Consider the following 20,758-nt stretch of genomic DNA (forward strand, 5'->3'; position numbering starts at 1 on the left):
TGACATTGGAATCAAACCGAATAGAAAAACTAAAACAAGTATGTAGGATGTATCAACAATACTCTGGGAATTATAGAGATGCTTGCAAACTTAATTGACTGCAATAAATGGATTATTTCATCACCAAAATATAATCAATGTCGGAATGGAAATAAATCAACAATCTCCAGGTCATTCACTAAATTTTAAGTGTGTCATTGAAACTCCTACAATTATCTGCAATCCCTACCAAAGGCAAATTCCAAAACTGCATCTTTAGTGTTTACACAATGTATCTTTAAGGTTCCTAGTCCATTTAAAAATTTTTAAAAACCTGTTTATCTCAAGTAGATGATTAATTGCCCACAATAAAACATCTATAGAATGGAAATAGTCTCCAAAATCAGTATTTTTTTTTAACTTCCTCATTCTTTTCCTATTGGGCGAACACCCACAGGAATATAAATGACTGCAATGAGGAACCTCAGGTAATGGGAGCAAGTCATTAGAATGATAATTTCTCAGCTTCAACATCTGCAATGAAATACTCTTTATCGCTTGTTATTTTGGTCCTGATGCAAATCAAAGGTAAGCTATCTTTTCCATGCAGGATCCCATACAAATCCTTCTGGAGGTCCAGTGAAGAAAAATTCAGTGTATGGTAGGTGTTTGCTGATATTACATATGTGAGTTTGTGATTGCATGCATCATACTATAATTAGTGCCAATTGGCATATTTTCATCAATACATACATTAGTTTGTGAAAACATCATTTTAGATAAGGAATTTGGTCTTTATTGAATAGTCTGCAATTTTGAAGTTATGGAGCTGAGGACAAATATTTAGTGGGTTTTACAAGGAATTTACTTGTATTTATACATTTTCTTAAGGCATGGTGCATCAGTGGTTAGCACTGCTGCCTCACAGCCCAGGGACATATGTACAATTCCAACCTTCGATGACTGTCTATGTGGAGTTTACATGTTCTTTGCATGGGTTTCTGCTGAGTGCCCTGGTTTTCTCCACAGTAAAAAAAGTGTAGGATAGGTGAACTTGCCATGTTAAATTGCCCTAGAGTGAACAGGGATTTGCAGGCTAGGTGGATTAGCCATGATAAATGCAGGGTAATAGGGAATAGGGTGGGGTCTGGATAGGATGCTCTTCAGAGGGTCAGTACAGAGTCTATGGGCTGCATGACCTCTTTCTGCACTGTAGGGATTCTATGTGTTTCCTCCATCTACATGCGAACCATGTATTAACTGTGCTGCAGAGACTGTTGCTGTATATTCTGAAATTTATATATTTTGCTCTTATGCAATAGTGAAATGCAAAATGGATAGCAAAATTTGATAATTGAGAAACTAAAATTACTTGAAGTTGCCTTTTAATACTATATATTACACTTGTAAATATTTATACTATACATAAATGATTTATTTAACAATGGTACATTAATGAAGCTTTGAATTGTGTCTATTTCAGGTCTGTACACCGTATTTAAATATTCCAATTTTTAAAAAAGTTTTCCAATATATTTCAGATATTTTTAATGCAAACATACTTGTGTTCCCTTACTGGACTTGATAGAGCAATTTATTTAATAAAACTTTACAAAATGATGGCTTTATGGTCTGTTGTTTTTAATATAAACCTAATGTAAAGACTGGAAAGAAACTTTGTGAATTTTAATATTCAAAAAAATCTCAGTTGCATCCATTAAATGAATCAATATGTTGTCTGATTGGAAAGGCTACCGAAGTTTGATTTTTAAGGTCCTATTCTTGCCAAAATGATAGACTAAAAGGAAAAAATATAAATGATCAATACAAGTTAATATTCAAACTTCTGAATTAAAATGGTGAACGCATATCAATATCCTTTGTTTTTAACTTTGAACAATGTCTATTCCAAAACCTGCATTTCTATTAGGTCTGAATAAGAAGTATAACATGCTTTGTTGAAATGTTGTAAATGTTTAAATATTGGTTTTGTTGGAATTTGGATTGGCTGTAATTTCTGTCAGACCCATAAGGCACAATTTTGGCATTGGATTTCCGCACTTTTCCCAGCAAATTCCTGTCATAACCTCAGATGGAGACTGTCAAAACAGCACAAACCATCCCCAGGTTCTAATGATCAGATCCTTTTGTTCACTGATTCCTTCTCCCAGACCTTCCAGTAGTTGGCATTGGTACATCTGAAAAGGTCAGCAAGGCAACTGCCAAAGGTGGATTTTATCTTCTGGTGATCCCAAACTCTGTTTCTGGGCTGACTGCCCAAAGACCTTGCAGTGTGAATGTCAGCAGAAGGCTGCAAGGTTATTTTTAAAGTAGCAGCTTTAAGTTGTGTGTAATATTTTGGTCAGGCTCTGATATTGAGCATGAACTCAAATGCGTATTCATTACCCATGGACACATATTATATTCATTTTATTGTTTTATTGAGAAAGGTCACATAATCACAATTTTAAAAATAATCTGAATACATGTGCTATCCTGTACATTAGCTTTTTGTGAGAAATAGCAACTGACCAAAGCATTGCTGACCTTGAAGTATTTTCTCAAGTTCTTCAAGAAATTTAAGGACATTGGTGAGGCCACTTTTGGAATACTGCGTGCAATTCTGGTCTCCCTCTTATTGGAAGGATGTTGTGAAACTTGAAAGGATTCAGAAAAGATTTACAAGGATGTTGCCAGGGCTGGAGGGTTTGAGCTATAGGGAGAGGCTGAAAGGGCTGGGGCTGTTTTGCGGGAAGCATTGGAGGCTGAGGGGTGACTTGATAGAGGTTTATAAAATAATGAGAGGCATGGATAGGATAACTAGACAAAGTCTCTTCCCTGTGGTGGAGGAGTCCAGAACTAGAGGGTATAGGTTTAGGGTGAGAGGAGAAAAATTTAGAAGGGTTCTAAGGGACAACTGTTTTATGCAGAGAATGGTGTGTGTATGGAATGAGCTACCAGAGGAAGTAGTGGAGGCTGGTATAATTACAACATTTATAAGGCATCTGGATGGATATATGAATAAGAAGGGATTAGAAGGAAATGGGCCAAGTGCTGGCAAATTAGATTAGTTTAGGATATTTGGTCGGCATAGGTGAGTTGGACTGAAGGGTCTGTTTCCATGCTGTACATTTGTATGACTCTGTGAGTCTATAACTGTATGCAAGAAAGACATAAATGTCTATTTAAGATCATAGTGGTGTATTATTGGATAATCCCAAAGCATTCTTTTACAGTAGTCAGAGATACTTCCTTTCTATTTCACAGTTATAGTGCTTAATTTTAACTGTGCCCTCAATTCCCCATCCTAAGAGCTTTGATACAACTAATCTTAGACTTTCTCAGCTTCAGGGTTTTAATCAAGCCCTTCTCATCTGGAACATTTAAACTAAACTCCTTACACTGAGATACTGTCCTTCTTGCCAATCCTAAAGTAACTTCCTTTTTAAGAAATAATTGTTTTGCATGTACAGCTTTGGCCAAGACTTCTGCAAACTGTCCCAAACTGAAAATAAAAAGTTTTCTTCAAAGCTGTATGTGTAAGCTGAAAACAAAACTGGAGAACCTTCACTCTGATAGCCTAATACACTATACTGCATACTTTGTTCACTTGTAAACTCTCCAAATGTAAACAAACCCCCATTATTCTCCAGGAAGTTCATAATACGGTGTTTCAAAATAACTCACCATTGTTAGAGAAATATTTACAAGTTAATCATTAAACCCCTTGAGGTATACAGAAAACCTGTAAGCCACTAGTTCAAAATTCAAAAATCAATAAAACTATGTATATGTTGTACAACTTAAATCTTAACACTAATTGTTCTTTATAACTTATCTCCACTCTGCATAAAGCTAAAGCATTGCATATCTGCAAAAGAGATGATACACAATGGCAAATGAAACAATTTAAGGGTGACAGGGGATTAGTGAGCTCTTGTGATCAATGGCAAATATTCTCAATCAATGTCACTAATTCAGAATGCTCATGCAAAATGTAAATCTTTGCATTATCTTACATTGCAATAGTTCAAAAAAAGTGACTCATAATCACCTTGTTGAGGGCCATTTTAGGCAATAGATACTAGCCTTGCCTATCACACTCATTTTCCATGAAAGAACAAAACAATTGTCACTTGCTGATATGCTACTAAGTTGCTGTAGGATCCAAGCTTTTTTTTAACTTAAGTTGGTGTAATTTCCATAATGTATTTGCACTGTATGTCACCAGATTTTCTTTGGAGGAAATCCAAATTTAGGATGCTTTAAATCTGAATTTGGATCAAAAATCCAAAATTATTCAGTCCAAATTTGGGTCATTTGTTTCTCAAAGTCATTCCATGAATACACTCAAAAGTATCTCAAATGCCTTAGTGAACAGTGAACAAAGTTTGATGCACTGATCTGTATCCATCAGCCTGAGCTGGAGCAGGTTAATCTTACAATGTAGATAAGGCAGACTTAATGTGTGCTGGAGCACTGTGACATTGGTGCTGTACACTGGCCTCTGAAACATTAATAGCTTCACCTTGCATTCGGGAAACAATTGAGTGTAAGCCTCAACTATAACCTACCTATAGGAATGAGACACTTAATCATTAGGTCTCATTCAAGGAAATTTTTAAAAGTTAACAGCCAATATAATCCAGCGAAGAACAATCTGCAGCGTTACAATTCTTTGCCTGTCTAAAAAGCTGTAAAGGTTCATGCTACTCAGTTTGGAACATGGCAATAAGATTAGAATCAAAGGCATGGTGTACCACCAGACAAATGATTCTATCTTTGATACAGTTAATTTCTCTTGTGAAAATAGATTTAGACTGACCTCCATTTGTTTACGGGATGGGCATTGCTGGATTTATTGACCATCTCTAATTGCCCTTGAGAAGGTGGAGGTAAATTGCATGTTTGAAATGTTGTAGTTGTTGGAGTGTAAGTGCACCGTGGAGTGCATTTCAGAACTTTGACCCAATGACAGTGAAGCAAAATGGTTCCAAATCAGGGTGGTGAGTGGCTTAGAGGGAAACTTACAAACGGAGGTCTTCCCATACGTTTACTGCCTTGTCCTTCTAGATAGTCAAAGTTGTGATTTGGAAATTGTTTCAAAGGAACTTAGGTGAGTTATTGCAAGGCTTTCTGTAGATGGCACACACTTCTGCCACGGTTCTTCATGGCGGAGGGAGAGAATGTGGGGGTTGTGGCTGGAGTGCCAAGCAAGCAGACTGCTTTTTCCTGGATAGTATTGAGCTTCTTGAATGATGTTGAAACTCTACACATCCAAGCAAATGCAAGATATTCTAACACGTTCTTGATTTGTGCCTGATATATGGTGGGCAGAATTTGGAGAGCCAGGTGGTGAGTTCCTCACTTCAAATTCTTGGTATTTAACTTGCTTTTGTTGCCACTGTACTTATTCACTCAGTTCCTCATCAGTAGTAAGGCCCAGGATGGTAATAGTGAAGATTTAACAATGGTAATGTCAGTGAATATCAAGCAGAGATGGTTTCTCTGTTGTTGGAGATGGTCACTGACTCTCACATGTGTGATGCAAATGTAACTAGCCACTTAAAAGCCTCTATATTGTCCAGGTCTTACTACACATGGACAATGACTCTTTCAGTATCCAAGGAGTCATGAATGGTATGAAACTTTGTTCAATAGTCAACCAACATGGAGGGAAGATTATTGATGAAGCAGTTGAAGATGATTCAAACTAAGAAGTTGCCCTGAGGAACCCCTGCAGAGATATCCTGAAGCTGAAAAGACTGACAGAATTCACATTGATATCAGTTTGGCTAGGGCTCCTTGATGCCACATGCGGACTGTCATTCTCACCTCATCTCTGGAAGTCAGCTCAGAACTGAGTACCCCTGTTGAAACTGAAACTGAGTATCAGAGATTTTTGTTTTCATTGTACTTCTATGTGACATTCTATCTGACACTAGATCTGACAATTTATTACACTTGGCATATGAAGCTGTGTTTGCTTATAAAGAGGCTGAACTACAAAAGTTAATACTATGATATCCTCAGAGAATCCATAGGCATGTTTACTTCTTATCCGTGCCGATTTGCTGACCTCTGCTAGAACTGCAGCTGGAGTCCCGTGAGTGGCCTTGGGATTTTGGTTGTGAACTCTATACCACTTTGCTGGAAAACAACAAAGGGGAAAATTGAAAATGCAGAAGGGTGCACCAAATTATATATTGATAATGACCAGTTAGAAGGGAAAGAAGAGAAGAAACTCAATCGCTCAGACTTTGGCATCAACACATCTAAACAATATTATAAGAGTAATGAATTACACAATTCAACACTGTCTTCCTTAGATGCGTTCATTTTGAAGGCATCCCATGTGCACTCTATTTTGACACGGAATAGCATAAGACTGAACCTCAATAAAAATATTAGGCTCAATCTTTTTGTTTCAGTTAAATGAACATTGTGCTGAGTTTTTCACTTGAGGCCCCAACTGGATCTTTCTCAACTCACCCCCTTAGCTACCTATCCTGCCCCTGTGGCATCCTTCACATCCAATTCTAACCCCATCTTAACCACAGGCCATTGCCAAAACAACTGACCACTCACCAGGTATCTGCCCCCTCCCCATCTTGAAAAAGTCATTGTACATATGGAGAAGTGCCATCAGTCCAGATGGGGCAGACTGGGGGAAATTGGCACCTTGCTTTGGAGGCAGGTTCCTGGAGGTCTTTCAGCTGGCACAGACACAAGATGTCCTCTTTCCTCCGAACCAGTAGGCCTTGACGCAAGAAACCTTAGCGATTGCCACCTCAACCAGCTGGATGCAGGCCTAGCAGTGAAGGAAGAAGGTCAATGACTTTCTCCACCCCCTCAATATAGGTGTTACCATCTTCTCTTCAATGCTGCAGACTCACTCGCTGTCTGCTACTGAACATAATTCCAATCAAGGCTCCTGCTCTCCTACCAATGTTCCCTCAAAGCCACACAGACAGGTGGAGGTTACCCCACATTCTGACTGGCACACAGACACATTGATTTCCAGTTCTGGAATCTGCTGCCATGTATGGAAATTGCAGGCCAACGCATGATACATTAGATGGAATGTAGACTATCACTCTCACTATTTCCTGAGACTTCCTCCCCACTCACTGTATTGCCCCAGCCCTCACCAACATGAATGTCGTCTGTGCTGCTACTTACTAATCTGAGACCCTTCCCCAACAACACCGAATGCTAAGGCTATGTCACCCACTTTAATCTTCCATAATATCCACCCCTGTCTCTCATTCCAGGAGGAAAGTAGACCACAATGGCACAAAAGGTCTTAAAGTAGGCTGTTGGCTGCCTGACATTCTGCTCCTTGTCCCTCATGTGGATAGCATCCTGGCTCCGATTGCCCCACATGGCTGACTGACTGCGCCAAAGCCTCTGGCCTGGTATCGAAAGCTGTCCTTCATTGAGTCTGACAGGACTCACTAAGCAAAAGCTATCTCTCTTACCTGCTGATAACAACGGCAAGCATCCTGGCTTTGTGCGTGTACTAAACAGCAAAGTCAGAGTGATGTCAGAGAAGCCTTGTATATCTGGCAGAAGTGACAAAACATAAAAAGGCAATATAGGGATGGACTTCGCATCAAGAAGAGCCTGGAGACATAACTGGTCCAGTCCATGAGCTGGGTGTGTGACCTTCAGCACAAATGTGTTACCTGACAGTAACATAACAATGAAAGCTGGCAGTCTAAATTGGAAGATCAAAGTACCATAAAGGTTTTTGGGATTTCAGCACATGATGAATGGCAATGTCCATAGTCATGGGGTGTATGTGGTTGGTGCTAATGAACCACACCATGGAATGCTGGGAAACTCACCATATCTCCCAGTAAATGCAAAAAAGATGCGAAATGTTGCTGACATTAAGTTAGGCCTCACTGGAGTTCTTACCCAGTTCTGTCACAGATCTCACCATAGGCCATTAAGGTTATTTGAGAGATTAAAACAAGACCCAGAACTTCTTCAATTGCTTCCTCTGAATATTCACATTTCTAAGGTACATGTCTTCAATAGAGTCACTTGTTTTGGTTAGTTTCAATTTCTCTTTGGACCACACTTACTGATTTAATGTGGAAGTGACAGCAAAGAACAGATTTCTGGCTCTATTCATCAAATACTCTGAAATGCTTTGTGATTGTAAGGAGAAAATATTGATACAGGACATGACGCTTCATGGGAATCCCTTTAGATAATGATGTATTCTTTGCCAAAATAAAACATTATTTTGTACTTCACTCTTACAAATTATATGTCTCTTTCTAAATTAGCCTTGGATGGCTCAGTGCATTCCCTTCTTCCCGGGGCTGGAGATGATACACCACCACAGAGCAGTGTTGGTTAGTGCTCATTCTTTTAATGTATTTGTGCATCTGACTTAATGTTATTCATGTAGAAATTCTTATCCCTGTCGTATCAATACGCCAATATTCTTTTCTTCCTTGCTTCAAGGGAACTGTTACACATGGGGGCGAGGAGCGTTTAGAACTTTCCAAGATGACTTTTTTTATTTTGCATCCAAGTGCAACTTCATACTGAGCCGTCAGTGCAAGGGTCCCGGAGAGGATTTTAACATCCAGATCCGCAGGGGAACAAATGGCAACCTGGAAACCATCCACATGCTGATCGAAGGTGTCTCTGTTGTTACAGCGAATGAAACAGTGAGAGTTAAAGATGTGACGTAAGTGAGATCTATTGTGAAGTTAGTTAGAGAACAATCGCCCCAAATTTTCTATTCTTCAATATACTTTTATGAATGTTGAGTATCGAATAAATATCCAAAGCCTGAAAACTCCTGTCTCTTCATTGAAATGTAGTCACACAGAATTTATAAAATATCAGGAGAGTCTTTATTGAGGATGTAGGTTTGGTCGCTGAGCTGGAAGGTTCGTTTTTGTTTGTTTCCAGCTCAGCAAGCAAACCTACATCCAGAACCTCAACCTGAGCTACAAATCTTCTCAAAACTCACTAGTGTTTATTGTCTACTGAACAAAAGCAAACACTTAAAGCAAAATACCAATTTCATGTATTTGTTTGTTTACTATGGAGTTTTCTTTTTGGAACTATGTCAGACTCTCCTTTTAGCTTCTAATACATGTCATGCCAAAGGTTGGAAGAGGGCATTGTTATTCACGTTCTGCTATTTCATGAGTCACAACATCACATAAAATATAACTTTTCCAGTTACTGAAATGGCTAGTTAAATATCTTGTGCATTTTAAGTTTTAAATAAGCATATTTATCAACCCAGTTTCTTGAATAAACACAAAACAATTGGTTTATACAGTTTGTAATTTGGAAGCATCAATGTTTATCCTTCTAAGAAACCCAAAACGCACAAGCGATAACATGCACATGCACACCAGGAAAAGGATATAAAATGATTCGCCTTTCTGAAAGGAAAATGCTTTGGCCAAAGAGTTTTAGTCCTAGAAGAGGAAAAGGTGCAGGTGTGGAATGTTCACAGTATTTTCCAGTCCAATAGCCTGGTAATCATCAACAGATCACCAAGCATGTCTTAATAAGCATAATTTGCTCAAGAAATACGGAAGCACAAGCATGTTTCTTCTTGAGCTGTTAATGGGATGAGTTTTGTATATATATCAGAAACAGGACAGTTAAGCAGACTGGGTTGTTAAGTATATTCAGGGCTGAGATACATAGATGTTGAATCAATAAGGGAATCAATGGTCAAGGGGAAAAGACAGGGAAGTGGAGTTGAGGATTATTAGATTAGCCATGATCTACGTTACTGGCAGACATCTGCTGGTATATCTTATGGTCTTATGGGCAGTCCCTTCCTCACAGGCATTTTCCATAAGTGAAGACCAGAACAAACTCCAAGCTAAACATTGCTCGAAAGAGCAGTAGCAAGAGGTTTCCAGTAAAGCAAACAGTTTGCACAAGTCATGTGATTTCTAGCTGGGCTTAGAAAAAAAAAGTCTCATATCCACAGTGAATTTTCAATGACTTTTTAAAGAAACTAATCCAGGTATCTCCCGAAAAATTGAAAGAATTGAATTTTTCCACTGAAATAACTTCACAGAGGTCACGAAGCTATCCTTCATTTACACATGTATAGTACTTGACATTGGTCTGCTTCCTCAGACCCAGCCCTCCAAGTGAACAGAACCCTAATATTCCTGTTTCTATCTATCAATTGAGGCTCCCTGATTGGACCTGATTAACAGCCCCATCAGGGAACCCATATTCTCTGAGCTATACCTGGCTGACTTCGTTACAATCATTACATCCGCAAAAATTAAGTCTTCAAATAAAATCTTAAATATGAGGCTTCTTTATAAATTATTGACTCCATTCATTTGTTTTCTAGTATAAAACTGCCATATGATGATAAGATCATTGCTATCCAGAAATATGGAATTTACACAAGGATTTACAACAGGAAGCATACAATATCTGTTATGTGGAATCATCGGGATGCATTGTCGGTAAGGTTATGGAAAGAGATTGATGCAGATTATTGTTACAGGAGGTGTAGACAATCAAGTAGAGATTTGGTATATGTTGATCTTCCTACACATGAAGCATCACGTGTTGCACAATTCCATGGATCATCCCTCTAGTAACTCAATCTAATTGAATGTAAATTGCTGATGCCAGCAAGCTATTTGAGGACAGAGTCTACGTTTGATTTTTCACCCAAAGTACAACACATCTGGCAATACAGCAAAAGCAAAGACCAACAAAACATTACCTGCTGGCACCTCGAATGCAGTTAAAACATCCCAATTTCACAGAAACATTATCAAACAAAATTCAAAACCAAGCAACATGAGGAGATACCTCGAATACCTAGTCTGAAACCTTTGTCAAAGAGACAAGTTTTAAGAGATCTCTTACAAAAGGAAAGGAAGGAAGAGAGAAGAGGGAACATTTGAATTAGGACCAAGAGAGCTGAAATCATGGTAACTGAGAACAGAGTGATTAAAATCAGGGATATGCAAGTGGCCAAAATTGAAGCATAGATACCTTAGGAAGATGGCTTCAGCGTCAATAGAATTTTTTGAAAAGCCACCTTGGTTTTTATTGGAATCTCAGGGTCAAATATAATACTGATTTAATCTCAAAATGAGAAGAATGAAATTGGTAGCTAGAGAATGCACAAGTTGGAAATTAACGTAGGAAGTTTGCAGATGACACCAAAATCAGAGGCTTAGTGGACAGCGAAAAAAGTTATCTCAGATAACAACGGGATCTTGATCAGATGGGCCAATAGGCTGAGAAGTGGCAGATGGAGCTTAATTTAGATAAATGTGAGATGCCGTATGCTGGAAAAGCAAATCAGAATAGGACTTAAGGTCTCTGGGAGTGTTGCTGAACAAAGAGACCTTGCAGTGCAGGTTCATAGTTTCTTGAACGTAGAGTCGCAGGTAGATAAGATAGTGAAGAAGGCATTTGGAATGCTCTCCTTTATTGGTCAGAGACTGTTGAATAGAGGAGTTGGGAGCTCATGTTGCAGCTGTACAGGCCACCTTTGGAATATTGCTTGCAATTCTGGTCTCCTTCCTATCGGAAGGATATTGTGAAACTTGTAAGGGTTCAGAAAAAAATTGTGATCTAACACTCTCCCCTTAGCCCTTAATTCCTTGCGAGGTCAAGAATTTATCAATCTCTGCCTTGAAGACATTAAATGTCCCTGCCTCTACTGCGATCTGTGGGCAGGGAATTCCACAGGCCCACTACTCACTGACTGAAGAAATGCCTCCTTATTTCTGTTCTAAATTGACCCTCTCTAATTCTAGGGCTGTGCCCGCAGGTCCTAGTCACCCTGCCTAATGGACACAAACTCCCAGCGTCCAACCTTTCTAAGCCATGCATTATCTTGAAAGTTTCTATTTCCTCAACCTTCTAAACTCTAATGAATACAATCCCAGGATCCTCAGCCATTCATCTTATGTTAGGCCTACCATTCCAGGGATCATCTGTGTGAATCTCTGCTGGACACGCTCCAGTGCCAGTATGTCCTTCCTGAGGTGTGGGGCCCAAAACTGGACACAGTACTCCAAATGGGGCCTAACTAGAGCTTTATAAAGTCTCAGAAGCATATAACTACTTTTCTATTCCAACCCTTTTGAGATAAATGACAATGTTACATCTGCTTTCTTAATCATGGACTTAATCAACGGTTAGACAATCCCAGACTAGCACTCCCAGATCGCTTTGTACTTTGGCTTTTATGAATTTTCTCACTGTTCAGAAAATAGTCCATGCCTGTATTCTTTTTTCCAAATTGCAAGACCTCGCAATTCCTCACGTTTGCTGGTGTTGGAGGATGTGAGCTATAGGGAGAGGCTGAATAGTCTGGAGCTATTTTCCCCAGAGCGTTGGAGTCTGAGGTTTATAATATCATGAGGGGCATAGATAGTATAAACAGACAAGGTCTTTTCCCTGGGGTGGGGGAGTCCAGACCTAAAGAGCATAGGTATAGGGTGAGGGGAGAAAGATATAAAAGGCACCTAAGGGGGTAACATTTTCACATAGAGGGTGTATAAATGAGCTGCCAGAGGAAGTGGTTTGGGGCTGGTACAACTACAGCATTTAAAAGCCATCTTGATGGATATATGAATAGGAGGGGTTGAGGGGGATATGGGCCAAGTGCTGGCAAATGGGACTAGATTAGGTTGGGATATCTGGTCGGCATGGATGAGTTGGACTGAATGGTCTGTTTCCATGTTGTACATCTCTATGACTCTGAGTTGGGTTGAAGGACCTGTGTCCATGCTCTAGACCTCTCTGACTCTATGACTCTCAGTTAAGCAACTGTATTGCATTCCATTATGATCCCAGGATAGAGTACAGGGCCTGATAATGATTTGTGTGGTCCAGTCTGACCTAGTACAAGCCAACTGAGCTCCATATTCTTTAAAGTCTGCAACTATTAAATGTATTGAAGTGGGGATGGAGGCTATTATGGGCAGAGTGAGGAAGAGTAATTTTCTATTGGGGACAAGGGCATCAAAGGTGGAAGTGCAGATGCAAACAAATAAGCTCTTAGAGTCATACAGTCATAGAGATGTACAGCATGGAAACAGACCCTTCGGTCCAACCCGTCCATGCCAACCAGATAAACCCAACCCAATCTAGTCCAACCTGCCAGCACCCGGCCCACATCCCTCCAAACCCTTCCTATTCATATACCCATCCAAAAGCCGCTTAAATGTTGCAATTGTACCAGCCTCCACCACATCCTCTGGCAGGTCATTCCATACACATACCACCCTCTGTGTGAAAATGTTGCCCCTTAGGTCTTTTTTATATCTTTCCTCTCTCACCCTAAACCTATGCCCTCTAGTTCTGGTCTTCCCGATCCCAGGGGAAAGACTTTGTCTATTTATCCTACCCATGCCCCTCATAATTTTGTAAACCTCTAAGGTCACCTCTCAGCCTCCGATGCTCCAGGGAAAACAGCCCCAGCCTGTTCAGCCTCTCCCTGTAGCTCAAATCCTTCAACCCTGGCAACATCCTTGTAAATCGTTTCTGAACCCTTTCAAGTTTCACAACATCTTACCAATAGGAAGGAGACCAGAATTGCACACAATATTCCAACAGTGGCCTAACCAATGTCCTGTACAGCCGCAACATGACCTCCCAACTCCTGCACTCAATACTCTGACCAATAAAGGAAAGCATACTAAACATCTTCATCACTATTCTATCTACCTGTGACTCCACTTACAAGGAGCTATGAACCTGCACTCTTCTTGAAGAAAGAGACTGAGAATGCTCTTAACTGCATTCTTGTTACAACGAGGTGTGCGGAAGTTTGAATCATTTCTCAATGTTTCAATCTCCCTCGTTGGCTACAACAGAGATTTCTATTCTTTTTAAGGCTGTGCTATACTCTATTGTGACTGTACCCTTCCCCAAACTGTAGTTAATTGATTTCACAAAAAAAAGATTCACTTATGACATTCCCTTGAGTTTAAAAAGACCCCTGTTTATTATATAATAAGCCCAAGAAAACATGATAAAACACAACATCAACTCTCTGTAAAATCACATTGGTACACGCAAACAACACATGCACAATCAAACAGATAAACTAACAAGTTCACAAAAAAGGAACAAATACACACACAGTTGGTGGTTTGGATTATTGACAGTAGCAAATGATGCAGTTATCCTTTGGTCAGAGTTTGGAGTTTAAGAATAGAGATATGTTGTCAGAACTATTCAGGTTGTTGGAGAAGCTCAGCATCCCTCTGAGAGGGATTGATATAAAGACATACATGTTTCCTGCTTTTGACTAACATTATTGCAGCTATGAATGTGATTCTAGCAGAATGGGTTGTCAATCTGCTTTCATGGCATGCTAATGAATACAACAGAGGTTCCTGACCATTAAACCAACAAACTGCTTCTGAGAATGTAATATGAAAACTTCAATCCACCTTTAAAAAACTGAATATTGCTTCATTCCCAATGAATTCCAGCCACCTTTCTAAAAGCTACAGATGGGCTCAAAGGTTCCGTCCAAGATCCACACCTCATTTGGCACAAATATCCTTCAAAAGTCTCTAAGATGTGCCCATTGTCAGATAAATGCTCTGACATTGTTATGTTCCCAGGTAATGGAAACACTGAACAAGTCAGATTCTGGAGTGAAACATGGTTTGATAGACCATAAGATTCAGTTTTGCAATTTGGTTACCTGGTGGTTAGTCACTGAACAACTTCACAAAAGACTACCAATGTACTTTTCATAAAAGAACATAATTTTATTCAACAAAAGAATAGGAAAATAAACGATATACAAATATACAGCAATTTGGAAAGATTTTGTTGTGAACAATGAAAGGAAGATGGAACCTAATTTCCCAGGAATCTCTTTTATCGAAACTCAAACCTAGTGATGTACCACACCAAACTTCACTTTCAAGTTTCTTCTTCAACTGACAAGTTTACAAATGCTTCCTTTCAATGGTTTTCTGCACATTCATCAACTATAAATTCTCTTCATCTCTCCCAGAGACAAACAGTCACAAGGTAATAACTTTTTTCTTACTAATCTCTAAGGAAAGCTTAGGATCTTTTCTGCCTACTTGGACTGCAAAAACAGCTTAAAACTTATTTCTACCTCTGATGGCCTGGAGACTGCCAAAATTAAACTGCCCTCCTGCTTATCTCTGAGCTAAACATGCTTATGATCCCTGGCCTGTCCTTTTGTTAGAAAAACTCAGCTGAGTGAACACTTCAGTGATTCCTCAGGTTACCAATCTAGTCAAAAGCAGAAATTGCTCTGAAAACTCAGCAGGTCTGGCAGCATTTGTGGAGTAAAAGTAGAATTAACATTTCAAGTCCACTGATCCTTCTTCATAGCATTCTGAGCTCTGAAGAAGGATCACTAGATCTGAAATGATAACTCTGTGTTAACCCACAAGTCCCTGATGAGACCACACTTGGAATATTGTGTCTAGCTCTGGTCGCCCTAATATAGGAAAGATACAGAGGCTTTGGAGAGGGTGCAAAGAAGGTTTACCAGGATGCTGCCTGGACTGGAGGGCTTGCCTCATGAAGAAAGTTTGAATAACCTCAGACTTTTGTCTCTGGAGAGAAGGAGGAAGAGAGGAGACCTGAATTGAGGTATGCAAAATAATGAGAGGAATAGATAGAGTCAATAGCCAGAGACTTTTCCCCAGGGCAGGACTGACTGGTACAAGGGGTCATAGTTTAAGATACTAGGAGAAAGGTATAAAGGGGATGTCAAATGAAGGTTCTTCACAGAGAGTTGTGAATGCATGGAATGCATTGTCAGCAGTGGTGGTGGAAGCAGAGTCATTAGAGACATTTAAGCACCTGCTGGAACATGCACATGGATAGCAGTGAGCTGAGGGGTGCGTAGGTTAAGTTATTATATTTTACATTATGAATAAACCTTGGCACAACGTTGTGGGCCAAAGGGACTGTTCTGTGCTGTAATTATCTATGTTCAATATTCTATGTTCTATGTTTCAGATTTCTAGCATTCTCAGTTCTTTTTCTTTTTAACCTGTCCAGTAATTTAGCTTAATTTATATGTTTTCTTACAAATGCTGTAATCCAGGTCCTTGATTCATTAATGAACTCAGCTCTTATAGCAGTAACACATAGTCACTGGGCATGTTTTTCTTCTCTAGAGGCAAATAAAGTTCTGATCCCTTGTTCTGTACTGTATCTGTAGTTCACCTCCTGATTGCCAAAGCAATCCTTAAAGTAGTAACTTCATTGTGTATGCTGTGCCGACAGTATAAAAGGTTCTACCTCTAATATGTGAACACTCCTATAAAGGGGTAAATCAAATTAGCAGATGAGAATCTTTTCATGCCTGACCAAATTTAATTGTCTTTGATAAAATATTAACTTCAGACCGGCTGTCTGTTGTCTAATCCACTTGTGTGGTCATATGATGCCTATGTCCATTTTAAGTTGGTTCCTATATCAAACCATTTTTGTCCATGTAAGTCCTAGGTATTAAATTGGATGATAACAGACTGTTGGAATGCAGAAGAAAGCCATTGAGCCTAATTGCACCTGCAAAGATGGAATTCAAAAATTCAAAATTAGATGGATTTTATCTGTATTATCATGGCACTGTGTACGTACATTTTTTAAATGCGAGCTATTTATCCCCATAAGCCCCATGCCCTGTTTATGGAGGTAAGCACAGGTACTGAGGTGATGGAAACAACCCCCCCTGCCATATGCATATTTGAAGTGAAATTCATCTCCAACATGCATCATGTAAGACTCTCCCTGTGAGCATGCTCTTAACAATTACTAGAAAGCTGGTTTGCACAATGCTGCTGGCTTAAATTACTTTACCAACCTCTTTATTTAAAAATTGTTTTCTTCTTTGATCCTCTGATTGTGGAATGTTCTGGCAATCAGCCGGTCCATTTCTGCAAAGTGAAGCAAGCAGCAATTTCAGATTGAATTTTTACAGCATCAGTATATTTACATGAGCATTCAAAGAGGAAGCTCTTTTTTGGGTGAGAGTGTTCTAATGTGAGAATGCCTTGTTTCGCATGGTTTCCCAAGACAACTTTCTACTCATTGTATATCACATTGTCACCTAAACATTTGCTTGTCTCTAATGCTGCATGTGCTGAAACCGATGCTAAGATAATCTTCAACAAAAGCTCAGGTTTCCTGTTATTACAATTACTGCATTTTGATTTGTTATGACCTGATATGGCTACCAATTGTCAGCTTGTTTTCCTAAAGTCAAGAAACCTAGCTTTGGTAGGTCCAATGTTTGTCATGTTAGTTAACTATGGTGGTGCTGTAACAGAAAGTAGATTTACTGGTATACATGATTGTACATATATTTATTGCTTAGAGTGAAAGGAAATTCCACTGGTTTTAAACTAATATTCAAAATTTAATCCACATAAATAAAGAGTTCCATTTCTAGGGAATCTTTCAAGATCTTGAGACATTCCAACGTAATTTCAATGTTAATTAGATATGTTTCCACATACAGCAATGAGATAATGACCAGGTATATTTGTTATTCAGTCTGAAATGAGAGATAATTATTTCCCAGGTTAATAGGGAGAAGCCCCCTTTTCTTCTTCACAATAGTGTCACAGATTATTACACGTCTTCCTGCGAAGGAAGATGGTCTCATGGTTTAAAGTCTCGTCTAAAATAAATACCCCTAACAATGCAGCACTCTCTCCGTACTGAAGTAGAGCTTCTGATTTGATTTTATGCTCAAAGCACAGCAGCAGACATGAATGCAAAATCTTCTGACATAGAGGCAAAGTGTTACCAACTGAATCATAACTGTTCATTTCAGATTGTGCCATTGTGATTTCACTTCATCACTAACTACATAATTCTTTCAATTCAAATCCTATCATTTGGTCCACAAGATACATTACTTGACTGTGGTTTGTTGAACCATTTCTGAAATGGGTTCAATTATCAAATATGTACATTTTCATTAGATATTTGGAATTTGTTATCTTTAATTTACAGGTAACTCTTGACACTAAATACAAAAATCAAACCTGTGGCCTTTGTGGGAGTTTTCAAGAAGGAACTGACATCAATACCGGTAAATAAAAACACCAAGCTTTTTTTAATAGAATTCCTACAGTGTGGAAACAGGCCATTTGGCCCAACTTGTCTATACTGATTCCCCACATAGCATCCCATCCAAACTCATCCCAACCCTGTAACCTTGCATTTCCCATGGCTAATCCACCTAACCCACACATCCCTAGTCATAATGGGCAATTTGGCATGGGCAATCCATGCCAAATCGGCACATCTTTGGACTGTGGAAGGAAACCAGATCATTCAGATAAAACCCATGCAAAATGTGCAAACTCACACAGACAGAGTCTGGAAATTGAACCCAGATCCTTGGCACTGTAAGGCAGCAGTGTTAACCACTGAGCCACCATGCTACTCCTTTTGGAGACTTTCGTCAATGTTATTCACAGCAGGATAACTTGCTTTAGAGGACAAAGATATATTTTTTTCTAATTTGAGTATATTTATTGAAATGATATATCAGTAGTTAAGATCATCATCAATCAATAAATATATTTTGGTGTGGAAGAAAGCTAAAGCTAAAGCTAAAGACCTCACCCAAAGAAAAGATTTTGACCTGATAAAAGTCAGTGGTATGGTGGCTCAGTGGTTAGCACTGTTACCTCACAGCGTAGGGACCTGGGTTTAATTCCTGCTTCGGGTGACTGTGTGTGGTTTTTCCCTGTGTCTGCGTGAGTTTCCTCCCGGTGCTTTAGTTTCCTCCCACAATCCAAAGCTGTGTGCGCCACGTGAATTGGCCATGGTAAATTGCCTGTGGTGTTAAGTGCATTGGTCAGGGGTAAATATAGTGTAGGGGAATGGGAGTGAATGGGTTATTCTCCGGAGGGTCGGTGTGGGCTTGTTGGGCTAAATGGCCTGTTTCCACATTGTCAGTAATCTTAAAAAAATATCTATGATAATGCCAAATGGACATTTTTAGAAATGCAACCTGTGCATTATGTACTGCATTGGCCATACAGTGGGCACAATGTGCAAAGACAGATATGTTTATCAGCAAAGTTTATAATAAACATGGATATGTGATATAAAACATTAAAAATGATATTAAGATGTTAAATTATATAAAGAGACAGTTTGCAGATGTACAATAATTTAAATTGATTATAAATAGATAATGAAGTTGATTTGTCATCACTGCCGAAATAATATACCATTGTTTTTAGCATTTCACTGATTTTGAACAGCTACTATCTCATGGTATATTTCCCTTCTTTGCTTTTGCAGACTCTGATAATGCTGTATATAACATCATGGTTGCGAATCAGCTGGATGTTCTGGGTCAAGTATGTGTTAACAACGAACCTACAAGTTCAACATGTTCAGCAGCTTCGGTAAGTTCTTTATAATCAATTTTTTTTCACAGCAATAGTAGATATGTGTCATCTTCTCTTACTGATACATTTTTGATTATCAATATGAATCTAAAAGTTGACAATCTCCAATAAATTAACTTCTCATATTAAGTGTGTTTTATTGTATGTCCTAATGGGTGGATCAAAACTGTGGGAGAATCCAAATAATTCAATATGATTTTCACTTGTGGATTACACTGCAAAGGTACCATTTACTGGTTATTCATGAGTGAGCAATGAGTCAATTGATTGCATGGTTTTATAGGCAAATGTGATAGGCAGATATGATTTGAAAGGGAATTACAACTATTGATGACAACTTGGCAACTTCCATTGTCATTTTATCTCACAATCATCTACAAAATACCAACGTTTCATTCCACAACCTGCCAAGGTGAGAATTCATAACTTCTGGCTGCCAATGCAAGACTGGGCAGATTAGTTATTGCAATACATTTCTTGGAAAAGTCATCTGATTTCATAATTTCTTGCCTACTTTTGTACTGTATGCATCCTCCTTCAAACTGACTGCTTTTCAGAGGCCAATATTCCATGCATTCATAGACTGACCTTTGAGCACAGCATGCACACACACAGAGTAGCAACATTATACGAAATGTTAGTCACATGAGAACAGCAGAGCGCAGGCAGAGTGGTACATTTTTTGACTTGAGACAAGGAGGAAGGCAGAAAGTGGGGAATTCTAGACCAGCAATGCTGATTACTGTCATTCTTAAATGTCAAACATAAATGATTCTCATTCTTTCCCAAAGCCTTTTTTCCCCAAACACAACAATTTCATCACCTCCATGTTCAATCCTGCACCTATTTCACCAATTCCATCTGCACTCTTTGTCCAACACTCAGTAAGGGCTGTCCCCAAACCTGCTCCCTATTTTCTACAGTAACTTTGGCAGAGATCAAGCAGAAATTCTGAGGACCTACAGAAATGGGTTTTGCAGTGAAATTATGGTGACAGAAAAGGACTAATTTTAAGGAAATTGCTCATCATATTTAGAGCTGCAATATGCAGATAGTGAACAGAGGTTAATCTGTTCAGTATCAGTCAACCATTCAGCACTAACCTGCTAATTAGTCCCCCACTGACAAATTGCAATCCAGCCAAATAACTTCAGGTCTCAGTGGCACAACATTACAACCTCACAACAAAAAATTATAAAATGATACTTCAACTCTCTGACATAACTGAGTCCTTCTCTTTTTGTAAATTTGCTGGAGATCAGCTTTATTTTAAAAATAATGTTAAAATCGAGAGGAGGAAATATTGCAACAGGGCATTCAGTTATCAAAGGATCAATCAACATGCCAAA

At 39.0% G+C, this 20,758-nt stretch overlaps 1 protein-coding gene across 1 annotated transcript in view; it reads left to right on the forward strand.

Annotated features, from left to right (window-relative positions):
* Positions 1-479: 479 nt before the first annotated feature.
* Positions 480-20,758, forward strand: part of LOC140466799 (uncharacterized) — a 92,834-nt gene continuing 72,555 nt past the window's right edge. Inside the window, exons 1-6 of the mRNA XM_072562440.1 lie at positions 480-567; positions 8,280-8,348; positions 8,461-8,689; positions 10,343-10,460; positions 17,995-18,073; positions 19,300-19,406. Coding sequence (XP_072418541.1) covers positions 519-567; positions 8,280-8,348; positions 8,461-8,689; positions 10,343-10,460; positions 17,995-18,073; positions 19,300-19,406 — 651 coding nt within the window. The 5' untranslated portion in view covers positions 480-518. The remainder of the gene's footprint in view (positions 568-8,279; positions 8,349-8,460; positions 8,690-10,342; positions 10,461-17,994; positions 18,074-19,299; positions 19,407-20,758) is intronic.

This window comes from Chiloscyllium punctatum, chromosome 44, assembly GCF_047496795.1.
Source record: "Chiloscyllium punctatum isolate Juve2018m chromosome 44, sChiPun1.3, whole genome shotgun sequence".
Classification (NCBI taxonomy): Eukaryota; Metazoa; Chordata; class Chondrichthyes; order Orectolobiformes; family Hemiscylliidae; genus Chiloscyllium; species Chiloscyllium punctatum.